We start from the raw sequence: 15,292 nt of genomic DNA, 5'->3' as shown, positions 1-15,292 counted from the left end.
GGGGGGGGAGAGGAGAGAAACATCAATTTGACACACCAATTGGCCACATCCCACTGCACCCCCAAGGGGAGCTGGGATCGGACCTGCAACCCAGGTACTTGCCCTTGACTGAACCTATCCTGGATCGTCCAGTGCGCAGGCCAACACTCTAACCACTGGAGCATACCAGCCAGGGATAGGTGCCATTTTCTTAAATGATTTCTTTCTTGAGAAGGGGCAAACTGAACAGAGATACGTTTCTTATTCTTTCAGTGTCTGTAAATGTCTTTGCAAACCTTGCTCTTCCTCTCTGCCTCCCCTATGTCTTTAGGTTTCTGGGTTTCTATCTTTCCCAACCCCCTTTTTAAAAAATGTTTTTTTTTAATTGATTTAAAAAAAATTTTTTTTTTTTAGAGAGAGGGAGAGAGAGAAAAATATCTATGTGAGAGAAACATTGATCGGTCGCCTCCTCTGTGTAACCGGACTGGGTATTGAACCTGCAACCTGGGTATGTAACCTGACGGGGTATGGAACCAGGGATCTTTCCGTGCATAGGGAGGATGAGGACGCTCAACCAACTGAGCACACCGGCCAGGGCAACACTTCAAAAAAAAAAATTAAAAAAAAATTGATTTCAAAGAGGAAGAAGGAGAGGGAGAAGGAGAGGGAGAGGGAGAGGGAGAGGAGAATGCTTTTTTTAATGTATGGGGGCCAGAGCCCTTTCCCACAACAGTGTCCAGGAAGAGAAGATCAAAGGTCAGAGCCTGTGCATGGGGAAGGGAAGAGGGCCAAGGAGGGAGGGGTGAGAGGGCCAGGAAGCATGAGGAGGGGAGGGGAGGAGTTGGAGGAGAGGAGGAGAGGAAGAATACTACGGGGTTGGGGGGGAGGGAGGGAGGGGAAGGAAGGAGGAGAAAAGAAGGGTTGGGGGAGGGCGTGGGGAAGGGCGGTGGAGCGGAGGAGAGCAGGGAGGGAGGGGAAGAGTGGAGCGGGTGGGGGGAAAGGAGAGGAGAGGCACTTGAAGGGAAAAAAAGAGGGGGTAAGGGGCAAGGGCTTGGAGCTGGAAGGAAAGGATGTATTAAAAGGGGAACAGGAGGGGAGAGAGGAGAGCTGAGAGGGTGAGGGGAGACTAGAGGCTCTGGGAGGGGGAGGCGGAACTGGTCGGTACGGAGAGGAGGGACTGAGCGGGAGGAGGAAGGGGTGAGGGTGGGGAGCGGAGGCAGGGGGAAGTGGAGCGGGTGGGGGAGGGGAGAGGAAGGGGGTCCAGAGGGCGGGGCCCCGGCGGAAGGGGGGGCGGGGCCCCTGACGCGGAGCGTCTTCCGGGCTCCCGGCCGCAGGGTGGGTCCCGCCGCCTCTTGCCTTGTATGGTCCGAGGGTGCCCCGGCCCCACGCGCACGTGACCCGACACCCAGGCCCGGCGCTTCGCCGGAGCCCAGACCTCCCCGCTCCCGGGCGGCCGAGGCGCGGAGCCCCGCAGCGCTAGGGTCCCGAAAGCCAGAAGCCACCAGCCCGCCCTTGGGGCAGGCGCCCAGACGCCAGGCCTCGAGTTCTGAGTGGCCGGAGACCACCTGTGAGACTCCAAAGTGTTGTGTCCACATAAGAAACGTCCAAACCTGTAAGAGTTTTAGAAAAATGTTTTTATTATTGATCGTATTAGTATTACAGGTATCACCCTCTACCCCCAGGCCCTACCCTCCCAGGCCTTACCCTCCCAGGCCCTCCCCCCGCCCCCAGATCCTACCCCCCCCTCCCAGGCCCTACCCCCGCCCCCAGACTCTACTCCCCCCTCCCAGGCCCTACCCCTGCCCCCAGACTCTACTCCCCCCCTCCCAGGCCCTACCCCTGCCCCCAGACTCTACTCCCCCCTCCCAGGCCCTACCCCCCCCTCCCAGGCCCTACCCCCGCCCCCAGGCCCTCACCACCCCATTGCCCGTGTCCTTGGCCATACATATAAGTATATAAATCCTTTGGCTTATCTCTTCTCCTCCCCCCAACCCCACGTGGAGGTCTGTCAGGCTGGTCCGTGCCTCCTGGCTCCGGGTCTTATTTTGTTGGTCAATCCCCTTTGTTCTTTAGAGTCCACAAATAAGTGAGATCATGTGATATTTGTCTCTCTCAGTTTGGCTTATTTCACTGAACCTGTAAGAATTCTTATTAGTTTATTTGAGCCAAACTGACCATTGCTGGGAAGGAAAGTCTCAACTGACTGAGAGAAGGCTCCAGAGAACGGCAGATTTGCATCGTACACATTACAATCAAAGGAGGGGTAGGAGGGTGGGAGCGGCCGGGGAGAGGTCAAAGGGGGAAAAAGGAAACATATGGAATACTTTAAACAATAAGGAATTTAAATTAAAAAAAAAAAAAAGGAGGCCCTAGCCAGTTTGGCTCCGTGGAGGGAGCGCAGGCCTATCCTGATTTCAGACCATCCCACGGGGTTTCTGTAGGTCTCTGCGTTGGTGAGGTTTGCCGTGCAGGCCGCCCTGAGCTCGTCAGATTTGTTGTGTGGCCCCTTTTCCTCCACAGCTGTGATGCGGGAGCCCTGAGAGTTAGTGCTGCCGCCCACAAGATCGGAGCGTCCGAGGCCCCCGGCCCCCTAGGTCCTGGGAAGCTCGGCGGGGGACCCCCAGACGTCAGTGCCCCCCGCCCGCCCGCGCCGGCTCTCCGGCACATTCCGTTCTCCCAGCGCAGCCCCACCCTCCCGGCTCCGCCAGCCTGGACGGAAACGTCCCATCCCCACCCGCCCCCGGCTGGGAGCTGGGTCAGAGCGCCGGGCCCGACGGGAGCGCCGGCGTCCCCCACGCCCCGGGAACTGGCTCTCCCGGTTTCTATCTGGTGACCTCACCTGGCCCCGCCCTCTCAGGTGAACTGCTGGCCCAGGTGACATCACTTCCTGCCAGGTAAGAGCGGAGGAACTATGGACGGACGCTCCCCGATTCAAAACAGGGCCACACCATCCTCCCCACTCCTCACTGCCTCTAGACCGCAGAAGAGCCAGGATTGGAGTTTACACACAGGTGACTTTTATTTAAAAATTCCAAAAGACACAAAAATAAACTTTAGCAATATATATTACTTAATATATTATAGCATACTTATAATAATTATTCCATTGTTTCCAACATTACAAAAAGGAGGAAGAAAAATATAAGGGAAGCAGACGACCCAATATATATAAATACTATAAAATCTATTAGAATAAATAAAGTCGTCATAAATAAAGGGCCCAATGGCTGGGGAGAGGGGATTGGCAATGACTTTGGCTACTTGCTTTTGGAGGGAAATTTGAGCACCAGGATTGACCCTCAAGGGGAAGGCTCCAGTCACCACCAGTCACACCAGAACCTCAGGGGTCTAGGAAAAATCGGGAGGGGGCGGTAGGGGCCTATTATTCACAGCATTGGGAAGGGGAGGTGGGGTCGAGAGGGCTCACTGCTACCCTCAAATCTGCTACATCTTAAAAAAAAAAAAAAAAAAAAAAAAGGGACTCCAGAATACACTCCTATCCTCCAACACCAGGAACACTGAGCTTGCCCCCCCTGGGGACCTGCCCCAGAACAGGGTCAGGGGCGTAGGTTAATGCATTTGGAACGCAGTGAGGCCACTTGATGGAGTTCCCCAGTTCCCCACAGCCCCAGGGCTTCTGTGGAGCCCACAGCACAAGAGAAATGGCCCCCCTTGAGATCCAGCTGATCTGCACTGGGCAGGCACTTGTCACTCAGACACTGAGATTCGATTGAAGATGGGGAGTCGCCGAGGGGCTATAGGTTGGGGTGGCCCAAACACTCCAGCCTCGAAGACAGGTGAGTCAGACCCTCCCAGGCTGCTGCCGCTGCTGGCATAATCGTCGGGATCAGATCCCAGGGAATGTGCAGAGGGGCTCCGCGCCAGGCCACCCACAGGTCCCCAAAGGCTGCCAGGGGTGGCCCTTCGGCAGGAGGGACAACAGGGTGGGGTGGGATCCCTTAGGGCCACCGGAGTCCCAGGGGCCGCAGAGAAGGCAGAGGGTGAAAGTGGAAGGTCCCCAGGTGGTGGTGGTGGGGAGCTGGAGGGCGAGAAGGAGCAGGAGGACAAGGAGGGGCCTGCCAGGCCTGCCGGTGGCGGCGAGGATCTTCGGCCAGAGGGCAGGCCCGAAAAGCTGATGCTCTGTCGCAGCACGTGAGGGTGGCCCGGCGCGGCCAGGTCTTCCCCGGGGTTGTGGATGAAGTGGCAGCGTGAGCCGTAGGGGCAGCGGCCCTGGAGGTAGAACTTGTGGCAGAGTTCCGTCTTGTACTTGGGGTGGCGATTGGCTTGGCGCAACTCGCCCAGGCCATGGGCGAACTGGCACTTGGCCCCATAGCGGCAGCGCCCACTCTCTGAGAAGGTGCGGCAGAGCTCGGTCTTGTATCGGGATGAGGTGGGGGTGGAAGTAAGTGAGGGAGACAGCTCGGCGCCTGGGCGGGGAGCCAGGGGGGCGAAGCCTGGGGGTGGGGGCACCCACCCACAGCTTCGACCCTCTACCAGGCTGGTGGAACGGCCAGGCAGGCGGGCAGCGACCCCAGCGGGACTGGAGTCCGATGAGCTGAAGCTCCAGAGTACAGAGACCCCGCCTGGGCTGGACTCCGTATCTCCTTGGCTGGATGGCCGATCAGGGCTCAGCGACAGGAGGCTCTGTGGGAACAAGGCTCGGTTATAACACCGACAATGCAAGGGGCGCCCCTCCCCAGCTGCCGGGCACCTCAGAGCTTGCCAGTCCAGTTTGTGGGTTGCTGGCCTGAGCCCCACCCGCCCGCAGAAACCCATGGGTTTGAGATTGTGGGGATCCCAAATTAGAAGTTCTGAGTTTTTTTTCGGGACAGAAGCCTATCTCGAGGGACCCAGGAATCCCGGCTCCCCCACTCAGGGCACACCACTGTTCACCCATTTTGAGCCTCTGGGTCTCTGCCCCCAGCGCTACGTGTTCTCCAGTTTCACAACCGGCGGGGCCGGCAACGTTAACCCAGGAGTCTGTTCTCTTCGGTTTTGGAATCCCAGAAGTCCTCTGGTTCATAAATCGCCTTTCTCACCCCAAGATACCAGCCCCCAAAAACGTCTCTGCGTAAAACCGCACCCTAAGAAACTACTTGGGGGAAGCCAGGTGTGGGGCCATTTCCGCCTCTAGACAGTCGTAGTTGGAGAAAACTCCTCCAGCTTTCCATCTCCACGGGACACCCTCCTATCCATGTTTGGGCCGAGACCCGAAGGTCGCAGGCTCCATTTTTCACCTCCAGGGAACCCCACGGAGAAGGGAGGCAGGACCCCGGGCGGCGCTAGGGAGCTCCAGTTGGAGCAGAGAGCCGGGGGTCCCGGGCCGGAGTGTGCGATGCCAGAGAGCCCTCGTGTGAGGAGGGAGCCAGTTGGGCACGGGGACCCCAAGGTGCCGGTCGGCGGGGACTCACCTCGTAGAGGTCGCTGAGATTCATGGCGACGCAGAAGGCAGATCTGCGGGAAGCCCGGGAGAAGGTGGGAGCGCTGGAGCCAAGCTGCGGCGGGGCGGTGGAGCGGGTGGTTTTATAGACACAGGGGCGGGGGCGGGCCCTGGGGGCGGGGCCAGGAGGGGCGCTTCCCGGACGCGCACCCCCCAGCGCAGCCCGCCCGGCCCGGGACTGGTCCTCTTCCGCCCCGCCCCCGGCCGGGACGCGCGGGAGCGGGGCCCACCAGCGGCCGCGACCCTGCGGGGAGTGCGTGGGATGGGGGTGTCGGCCGAGTTTTCAAGGTTGGAGACCGAGGGTCCGGGAAGGGAACTGGGACGGAGGTGGGGGCAGGGCTCTAGGGGAAATGGACCAGGGGCGAGGCCGAGGCAGTGGGCGTGCGCGTGGGAGAAAAGACTGACGCCGGTGGGGAGCGGCGCGGAGAGAGCCAGAGACCAAGAAATGGAGAGACGCAAAGAGAAACACACAGAGATACACAACAGAGGGAGGGGGGGGGGCACACACACTCAGGGAGGTATGCCGAGAGAGGGGAAAAACGGGGTAAGGAGAGGTGGGGAGACAGGCAGAAAAGGCACGAAGAGACAGTCCCGGGGACAAAGTCAGAGCGAAAAGCTAGAAGGGAAGTCAAATAAGAAGAGGGAGGAAATAAAAGGGAGAAACAACCCCCAAGACAAAAATCTGCAGGAGCAAGACAGAGAAGAAGAGACCCAAGGCCTGGCAGAGAAATTCTCTTGTGAGACCTACCCGCCTGCCTTGGTTTCACCCTCAAACGGCCCAGATCCCCGACCTCGGCCCTCCCCACCCTCCCTCGCGAGGGGTGGGGGGGCCTGGTATCTGGCAAGATTGGAAAGGGGTCTCCTTTCCCAGTTCCAGAGCCGCTGGGACCTGGCGGCTTTCTCTGGGCTAGGTGCCGTCTATGAAAGCGCTTTGAGTTCGTTCACTCAAGGAGGGGTTATTGTGCTCCTTTTACACACGAGGAAACCCAGGAATAGAGGTCAAGTTACTCTCCTATTTAGTAAATGGCAGCAGCCTAATACCAGGGCATTCAGTCATGCTAAGAGTTTGCTCTCTGGGAAAGCTCAAGGTTGGAAAGGGTAAGATCTTTTATTATGGTGGAGGTTCACCTTGATTAAAAGCTGTTTTGAGATGGAAGAAATGGGTCGTCCCCAACTGATGGCCTAATGGGTCTTCGAGAGAGGTGTGCCTTGAGGGAATTCTAAACTTGCCGGGAACCTTTCTCACGTTCACCAGTCGTTATGGTCGGAGGGTTGCCCAGTGTGAGGACTTTCTGATCTGGGAAGAAAACTGGTTTCTTAAGGGAGTCTGGTGAGCTGGCTGCCCTGAGTGAGCACCCGGGGGCAGAAATCATTGCCACGGAGCGCAGGTACCACGGTGCAAAGTTCGCTATTGCAGCCTGGGACTGCTGGCCTGTGCTGAGGTGGGAGGTTCGGGCCAGCACGCAGACCGGCCTCGTCGGACAGAGTTCAGGGGAATCCCTGGTGCGGCGCCGGACAGGCCTTCCCGGCCGGTCCCGTGAGTTGGGCCGCTTGGGGCGGCTCCGCACGGTTGCAGCCTCCCGTGACTCACTCGCAAGGGGCGGGGGAAGGGGGCTTCCTGGAAGCCGTGACGCCCGGGTTCCTCTCGGTAACCAGGGCTTCTGTCGCCTGTAAACAGAGGCTCGAGGACAACGGGAAAAGGCTGAAAGGGGAGGTGTCTGGCACCCGCCTCCGGGCGAGGCTCCAAATCCCTCCGCCGCTAGGAGGACGAAGGCGCGGGGACGCGGGAGGTGGGGGACCGCCTGGGGTCCTCAGAGCCCGGCGGGGCTCCCGTGGCGGTCCTGGGGGAGGGGTTCCAGGTTCGATTCCCTGGAGACTGGGAGCGCTCCCCAGCCCTGGGTCAGGCTGGCCCCCTCCCCTCTTCCCTGTGCTGAGTCAACGGCAACCTGGACGCTAGGGACAGGGGGACCCTCCCAGAGGCTGCCGGCGGCGCGGGGCTTGGCCCCGGCCAGGACGGGCCACCTCCCGAAACGCCGGCGGGTGGGCCCCGAAGCCCAGGCCGCGCCCCTCCCTGCCCAGATCCAGGGGTCCAGGTCTCCAAGCCACCTCCATTCTCAGACCCCGGAAAGCCGGCCCCTAGCCCAGCCCTTCGTCAGACCCGAGTCCGAGCTCCCAGCCCCCCTCTCCTCGGACTTGGCAGCTGGGCTCCGAACCCCCCTCCAACTTGGCCCCGGCCTGAGGAGGAAGTTCAGGCCAGGACTCCGCCCCGCTCCCCACGTAGCCAGCGGGAAAATCCGTGGCCCCGCCAGCGGCCGGGAATCCCCTCTGGAATGAGGGTGGGGAAGGGGATGGCCGGGGTACCCCGCGGGGCGCTGGGGGGCAAGTCTTAGGCCGGCGGCAGGGGGAAAAGGGGCGGAAACCAGAGAGGCTAAAAATACAGCGAGCACTTCCGGCCTAGGGGGAGGGGAACGGAGAGCAGTTTCCAGAAAAACAAGCGGGGACGGGAAACGCGGGGGTGTGAGAGCCAGAGTGAGTGCGCGGGCGAGCGGGGCCCAGTACTCGAGGCACGTGTGTGTCCGGGCTGGGTGTGCGCCCGGCTTGATGGGCGTGAGCGGGCGCGGTGGGCTGTGTGCAGATGCGTGGGGCCGCCGGTGTGTGTGCATCTGTCGCTGTGCGAAGTGTGGGCGCCGCAGGTGTGAAGGTGTGCACCCTGGCTTGACTGGGTTTGTCAGACCTGGGGTGCCTGCGGTCCACTTGACTGTGTGAGGCCTGTGTCTCCCAATCCCACTTGACATGCCTGTGAATAAATGTGTGAAACCGCCTGGACCGGTGTGATTGATTCCACCATGTTACTTGAACCATCTTGAGTTTGTACTCAACCCCAACTCCCTAACTGCCTTTGAGGTGGCATTTATGGCAACGTGTGACTTACCCACTGCACACCTATGTATAGCTCTGAACCACTGTGGGATCTGGAGTGACTAAGTGCAACTCCTTGAGGGAGTCTAGTGAGGGTATGACTGCTCTCTTGTACAATGAAGATCTGGGCACACACTTCAAAGTTGAGTGTGTAAGTATCTGTGAGATTAAAATCTGTTTATTTTCAAGTATCTGTGAGATTATAGGCAGTTGTAGCTGTGTGCAAGTTTCCTGCAGTTGTGTGTGTAGTGAATAATATGTGTCTGTGTCCTTATTTGGGGGGTGTTGCTGAGGACATGTGAGGCCACTGTCTGGATCTGGTTCCTCTGTGGCCAGTCACAAGGCAGTGAAACTGGTGAACTTTGGTTCATGACGTCTAGAACGAACCTGATGATGGGGAGGGCAGCTGGCGCGCACCCACTTCATTTCGCTGATTCTGGTGGCCTCTGTGGACCAACCAGACACACAGGCACACACACACACTGCCACCTGGGAAACTCTCCCCCCCACCCCCCCAGCCAAGGCTGCTTTTGATAATGTTGACTGAGGGCAGGGCTGAGTCAGCCTGTCATGGGCAAAGTCTGTGATGGGGTGAGAGATAGCAGATTAAGTGGTGGTTAGAGGGTTGTTTATATATTTACATGGTTGAATTGTTCCTTTAGTCTGTTTGTGGGCTTGTGCTAAGACCATGAGTACACCATGATTATAGGATGGCGGGTTATGCTGTTCCCTGCTGGATGGAGTGAGTAAAGTCTCTATGTCCCCCTGATGTTTTGCTGTGCGGCTGTGCAATTCATCTACCTTCCCTAAAGTGTGTGGTGTGTGCTAGGCTGTACAATCTCCTTCTGGGTTGAATAATCCAGTAAAGATCTAAGCCAAGGCCCTCCATAACCTGTCTTGGCTTTTATTCCAGCTCCTTCACTGCGGCCCAGGCCTCCACGTTATTCCACAAACACACTTATCACATTCCTGCCTCGGGGCCTTTGCCCTTGGCAATTCCATTCCCTCTTCCTGGAATGTTGCTTCCCTCAATGCCCTCATTTTCATAATTTATTCTCTCTCAAGTCAGTCTTGTGAGGCCTTCATATCCTCTGTTAAAGATAAAAAAAAAATCTTGCTATCTACTTAATACATGGAACATCTATTTACAGACCATGATAATGAATTACCTATGAACCACTACCCAACCTAAGCTCTCCAACTTTATTTCTCAATAAAGTAGCAGTTCACATGCAAATCTTGCATTTGTGTTAGATTTATTCCTTTTTCCCCCTATCAAAATTCTCTCTCCACTTTTGATCCCCGTTTTCTGCTTTATTTTCTTCTTGGAACTTCTATTTGACATACTGCTGACCCATGAACTGGGCAGGTCCACTTACATGTGGATTTTTTTCAATAAATACTGTATTTTTCATTCCTTACGATTTTCTTAGTTTCTTGTGCTGACTCCACCTCACAGGACAGTTGTGCGTGTCTCCTGAACGTGTGTGCTGTGACCTACATCTCCCACTAACATACATCATGTACCCCAGGCTGGGAGCCAGAGGGCTCTTTGGGGTAAAGAGTGCATTTCTGGTTGTACACAGATAATTGCATCATGTTAGGTGGGAAGATGACTTTGTTCTGGTATTTAATTAGAGATTAACTATGGTTAATTAGATGTGTATGGGTGCCAAATTGACAAAGACTAGATTACGATGGTCAGTTTTACATGTCAACTTGGCTAGGCTGCAGTCCCCTGTTTTTCAAACACTAATCTAGATGAGGCTGTGAACTTTGTACATGTGATTCAAGTTTACAATCAGTTCACTTTAAGGAAACTATCCTAGGTGATCTGGGGAGTCAGATGTGGGGAGTTGATTCAGTCAAATAAATGGGCAGGAATGTGGCTTCCCTGTGGGAGAAATTCTACCTGTGGAAGCAGCTGCAGCTGGTGACCCAGTGATCTGCTGCCCTTTCCGAAGGCCTGTCCTCCCTGCCCGACACCCACTCGGCTGGCCATTTCCAAGGACTCCAGTGTAGGGACTTGGGCTTTGGGGAAAGCACGGGTCTCCATGTCCCTGGGCTCTCCTTGCAGGTGCGGGGTCCAGAACAAGAGGCCTCTGGGCAGTAACATGGGAATCAGGGCACAGAAGGTGTTGGGTGGGGCAGTTCCCCAACCAGGCTGAGTCACTGGAGCCTTTCACACCCCTCCAACTAGGCCTGGGCTGGCAGCTCCACCCTACACTTGCCCAGGCCTGAAGGCCATGGCTGAGCTCTCCAAATCTTGCTCTCAGAGAAGTGAGGAGCCTGGTAGGGCACTCCCTCCTTGAAGCCCCCTCCCCAAGGCCTGCTTCCCAGAGCTGGGGCTCAGGCAAGGCACCTGGGTTCTCCCCAGGACAGATGATTCACCCCTTCTGAGGCCTTTTCACTTCTCCTTTGGGCCTAAAAATATGGTGACCCAGGCATCCAGCTGGGCCAAGGCTTCACCACAGATTGCACAACGCCCCCAGTTTAAATGATGCTGACGCAGGCCCTGGGTACGGGTGGGGGCCTGAGTTGCTCCCCAACCAGGCATGCTGAGGTCAGGGCTTGGACCCCAATACTTCCCCTTTCCTGGGCCAAGGATCCTGGGGGCTGGGCTGACATGGGAGGTGCCTGGGATCCCTGGGCCTGGCTGTTAGCTAGCTCCTGGAAATGAAGCTCCCTCCCCTCACCTTTGGTATCCCAGCGGTTCTGGCTCCCAGAATCTGGTCTCCTTCAGAGACACAGAGTTCCAGTGAGGAGTTGGGGGCAGAGGCCAGCAAAGGGGGACTGAGAGAGAGATGGTTAGAGATAGGGAGACACAGAACCACAGAAGCAGAGAGACAGACACATGGACAAAAAGGCTGAAGGAGAGAGACAATAGATACATGCAGCAGAGACACATAAGGGAACAGCTAGAAAAAGGAGCAGAGACCACACCCATACTGGGACAGAATCAAGTAAGGATAGAGGGACAGGGGCCCAGTTAGGGCTTCACACCCAGGGCAGATCGTGGAAGCATCCCAGGAAGGGGTTTTCCACAGGCACAGTCCAAAGTCCACACTCCCTTGGGAGAGCAGGCCACCCACAGAGTGGCTCCCCCCCCCTTCCCCGTGCACGCCCTGCTGGCCTCTGCTGCCCCCTGCTGGCTGCCACCCAAGAGCTCAGGCGGGAAGAAAAGTCAGAGACAAAGCTGCTTTGAGGCCACTCTTCATTCCCTCCCTGTCCCTCTCCCCCACAACTTGCCCACTCCCAGCCCTGCCAGCTCACAAGGCACCCCCCGAGCCAGCAGGTGGTGCAGAAGTCTTCCCAGTAACCTTGTTGGCACAGTCTAGCAGAGCGGTGTGAATGTCCTTGGCACAGGCAATCTGGGCTTTGATCACTGCCAGGTACTGAGGATAGGGTAGGCTGTCGGGCTGTACTGCATCTGGCTTGGTTGCTGTGGGCACCAGCGTGGGAGAGTGCTTGGCGCTGTCGCAACTCTGTGACAGGCACTCATGTGCCAGGCGCTGTGGACAGGCAGGCAAGGTGCAGCATCAGCCTCCTTCTGGGTACTCCCAACCCTGCCCCAAGGACCAGCCTGGGGTAGCATGCGGGCTTCTGAACCCAAGCCTTAAATGCAGCATTCTGCATGGCCTACCTCCTCCTCTCATTCTCATGCCCTTGGGGTTATCTCATCCCCACACTGCTCAGTGCCCACCTCTGCACTGATGATGTACATGTACGCCCCCAGCCTCCCCCGAAATTCCAGAGCTCTGACGCTCCCCCCAACCCCAAACTGCTCCCCTTCTTGGGTCCCTGTCTGAAAAATGACCCAACCACTCCAACTAGAGCCCTGGGCTGCATCCTGGAGGCTCCTCCTCCCACAACCCTTCAGTTCCAGGCTGTACACAAAACCTTGGAGTCTCTCACCTGCCCTTCGCCAGAGCCTTTCCCAGTAAATCCTGCCATGGCGGTCTCCCTGAAATCCCAGCCTCCACCCTTGGCCCCTTTAATCCATCCCTCATTTGGAAGCCAGAGGAATATTCTTTAAAAAGCAATGGATCATGTTCTGAGAGCCCGCAGGTTTGATCCCCAGTCAGGGCACATGCCCAGGTTGCGGGCTCGATCCCCAGGAAGGTGCATGCAGAAGGCAGCTGATCAATGTTTCTCTCTCTCCCTCCCTCCCTCTTTCTCTAAAGAGAAATAAAAACATAAAATAAAATGCCCTAGCCAGTTTGGCTCAGTGGATAGAGTGCCCGGGTTCGATTCCCGGTCAAGGGCAAGTGCCTCCGTTGCAGGCTCGATCCCTGGTCAGGTGTGTGCAGGAGGCAAACAATCGATGTGTCTCTCTCACATCGATTTCTCTCTCTCTGTCTCTCCCCCTCCCATCTACTCTCTCTAAAAATCAATGAAAAAAAATATCCTTGGGTGAGGATGAAAAAAACAACAAAAAGCAATGGGTCCATGTTCTTCCATGCTTGAAACCCTGGATGGCTTCCCAGCACGCTTAGGGCTGTTTTCAAAATTCAACAACATCGGAGCAACCTCCCCTTCCTTTCCTCAGGAGATATATATATGTATATGGTTTTTAATCTTTATTATTGAAAGTGTTACATAGGTCCTCCTTTTCCCCCATTAGCCTCTTCCTACCTGCTCCTGTCTCCCCTCCCCCCCTCCCCCCGCTGGGGCCATATTTTGCTTTCTTTTCTCCTAAACTCTAAGGGTCTCCATGAGCCTTGCTACCAGGGGTGCAGTGGGCTCTAAAGACTCTGCTTTTGCCTCTTAACTTGCCTTTCTGAGTCTAGGCATCCCAGTCTAGGTTTATTCCCATTGCTACGATCTTGCCTCTTTTATCCTAAGCCCTTCCTTTGTTTTCCCTCTAATAAATCTTGCCACTAGCACTTAAAAAAAATCAACAAACCCCAATGCCAAATACACCTCAGTCAGACTGTATTTCACGACCTTCCTAAAGCAGAAGCTGTTCCTTTTGGTTGGAATACCTTTCTGCCACCACCAGTCTTCTGACACTCTGACTTGAAAGCCTAATTCAAAACAATGACTACGATGATACTACAAAAACAAAGATGACAATACAATATGACAGGAAACATTTGCCATGTGCCTAGTACATGCATGAGCTTGCTGAGTTCCTCCTGAAAATCCATTTTCCTAGGGAGGAACCCATGGCTCAGAAGTAGAGATTGGAGGTCCATCTGATTTCAGATGCTGTGCTCTTTGGTACTTGCCCTCTTCTCAGTTCCTGCCCCTCTTCAATTTGTGTTACAGCCTCGCCTCTGATGTGCTCTCTACCAACAGCCTTCCCTGAGCCACTCTCTCCCTGGAACCACCCCACACAGGGTTAGAGGCCTTCGCTGAGCTTCCACAGCCCCCTGAGCTTCCCTGATTTTAATGCTGACTTCCCTAACTGTGTCCCCACCCCCACCTGAGCCCTGAACTCTGAAACCTAGGCTTCTCCCATCCCAGCTCTTAGTACTCTGAGCCATCATTATTTGGGGACATACATCACCTCACTGAACCGGAAGCTCTGTGAGGGCTAAGATCAGAGCAACACCGGGTGCCCGACATCAACTGAAGCACAGGTGTGGCCCACGGGAGGTGCTCACTGTGTGCTGTGTTGACTGACTGAGAATTCCCGAAGACCCAGGGATTGAGTTAGGGTTGTGGTCACCCCGTCTAGGAAGCCCCTTACCAGGCAGAGCTCCAGCTGGTCACAGAGGGCGTAGAACTCCTCCAGACACTTGTCAAAGCGCTGGATGGGTCCGTCGCTGCTTTTTCTATAGCCGGGGAAAAGGAGGAGACGGAGGAATGATTTTCAGTCTCTGGCACATCAGTGTCTACGCGATCAAGTATCCATCAGGAAATCAGGTGAAGGCACAGGTTCCCGGAGGCAGGCACTAGGGGATTGGCAGTAGTAGCAGGGGCAGAAAGAGCAAGGGGCCGGGAGCTAGGGAACCCGGCTGGAAAGTAGGAGGGAAGGAGGGCGAGTGGGCGGGGCTTAGGGGACGAGTTTCTAAGAATGGGGTGGACCTAGGTGGAGATCCTGGGAAACGGGAATGCACTTACTGTCCGTTGTCTATGTTAGTGTTCTGAATCAAGTTCTGGGCTGCAACCTTCATCAAGGTCTAGTTTAAAAAAAAAAAGATGCGGGAGGTGGAGAAACAGAAGGGGACACGTGTGGTACCCTACACTTCTCAGATCCAATCTCAGGCCTCCTCCTCACTTGCCACTTCTCCTCCTGTAACTCCCGTTTCCATTTCAATAGTAATAAACACTTGCATTTCCCCAGGGGCCCGCTCTCATCTGGGGTTCTCGTCAATGGCCTCCCGACATACCTTAGGGTCCTCCCTCACCCACCAATCACAATCAGGATCTCTCTGTACAAGCCGTCATTCCCTCAGGCTTTAACGACCAGAGCCCGGCTTCTCCTTTAAAAACTCCCTCCCACTCGAGTTCTGGCCAATCCCAGGCTCAACACTCGCACTGCTCCCACGAAGACCAAGTCTCCCTCCTTTTCCCTTGCCCAACTCTCCTTCTGCTCGCTGCTTGCCTCGGCAGCACCTCCGTCGGCCTCCTCTGTCAGAGAACCAGACCCCGCTAGCGTCTCGCAGCTCTAGGCGGATCACCTGCAGACTCTCCTTCAGCTGTGGGATGAGCATCTTATACCGCTGCACAGGGTCGAAGTCTTGTTGCTGTTGCTGCAAGAGCCCGCCCTGGGCAGAGCCCACCAGCTGTGTAGGTGGTTGCGGTTGCTGCTGGGTACCCAGGCCACCAGCCGAACCTGGACCCGACACACCAGCAGAGGAAGAAGCCGCCGGGACCTGCGGCTGAGATGCAGCCATCTTCCTCACGGAGCGCGCCGGAAGTGCGTGTGCCAGCCTCCTTTTCAGCGTCTTCCGCTCTAGGCCCGGTTCGCTAGTTGGCGCCCCTCTAACAATTCAGCCAATGGGC

At 56.3% G+C, this 15,292-nt stretch overlaps 2 protein-coding genes and 1 long non-coding RNA gene across 3 annotated transcripts; 1 reads left to right on the top strand and 2 right to left on the bottom strand.

Moving 5' to 3' along the window:
• Positions 1-2,973: 2,973 nt before the first annotated feature.
• On the bottom strand, positions 2,974-5,523 carry ZFP36 (ZFP36 ring finger protein). The gene is made up of 2 exons (XM_079800199.1): positions 5,391-5,523; positions 2,974-4,623 (listed from the first exon to the last, which is right to left on the bottom strand). Exons 1-2 carry the CDS (start codon positions 5,412-5,414, stop codon positions 3,688-3,690), a joined length of 960 nt encoding a protein of 319 aa, XP_079656325.1. The 5' UTR covers positions 5,415-5,523; the 3' UTR covers positions 2,974-3,687.
• A 96-nt stretch (positions 5,524-5,619) lies between these two features.
• LOC307116343 lies at positions 5,620-15,140 on the top strand. The gene is made up of 3 exons (XR_013815204.1): positions 5,620-5,707; positions 14,125-14,209; positions 15,018-15,140. It is a non-coding gene; the product is annotated as an uncharacterized lncRNA (long non-coding RNA).
• On the bottom strand, positions 5,722-15,188 carry MED29 (mediator complex subunit 29). The gene is made up of 4 exons (XM_079800200.1): positions 14,968-15,188; positions 14,408-14,466; positions 14,034-14,118; positions 5,722-11,850 (listed from the first exon to the last, which is right to left on the bottom strand). Exons 1-4 carry the CDS (start codon positions 15,181-15,183, stop codon positions 11,608-11,610), a joined length of 603 nt encoding a protein of 200 aa, XP_079656326.1. The 5' UTR covers positions 15,184-15,188; the 3' UTR covers positions 5,722-11,607.
• Between the last annotated feature and the right edge of the window lie 104 nt (positions 15,189-15,292).

This window comes from Cnephaeus nilssonii (genome assembly GCF_951640355.1).
Source record: "Cnephaeus nilssonii genome assembly, chromosome: 20".
Lineage (NCBI taxonomy): Eukaryota > Metazoa > Chordata > Mammalia > Chiroptera > Vespertilionidae > Cnephaeus > Cnephaeus nilssonii.
The sequence above is the reverse complement of the archived record's forward strand: the minus strand, read 5'-3'. Positions and strand labels throughout refer to the sequence as shown.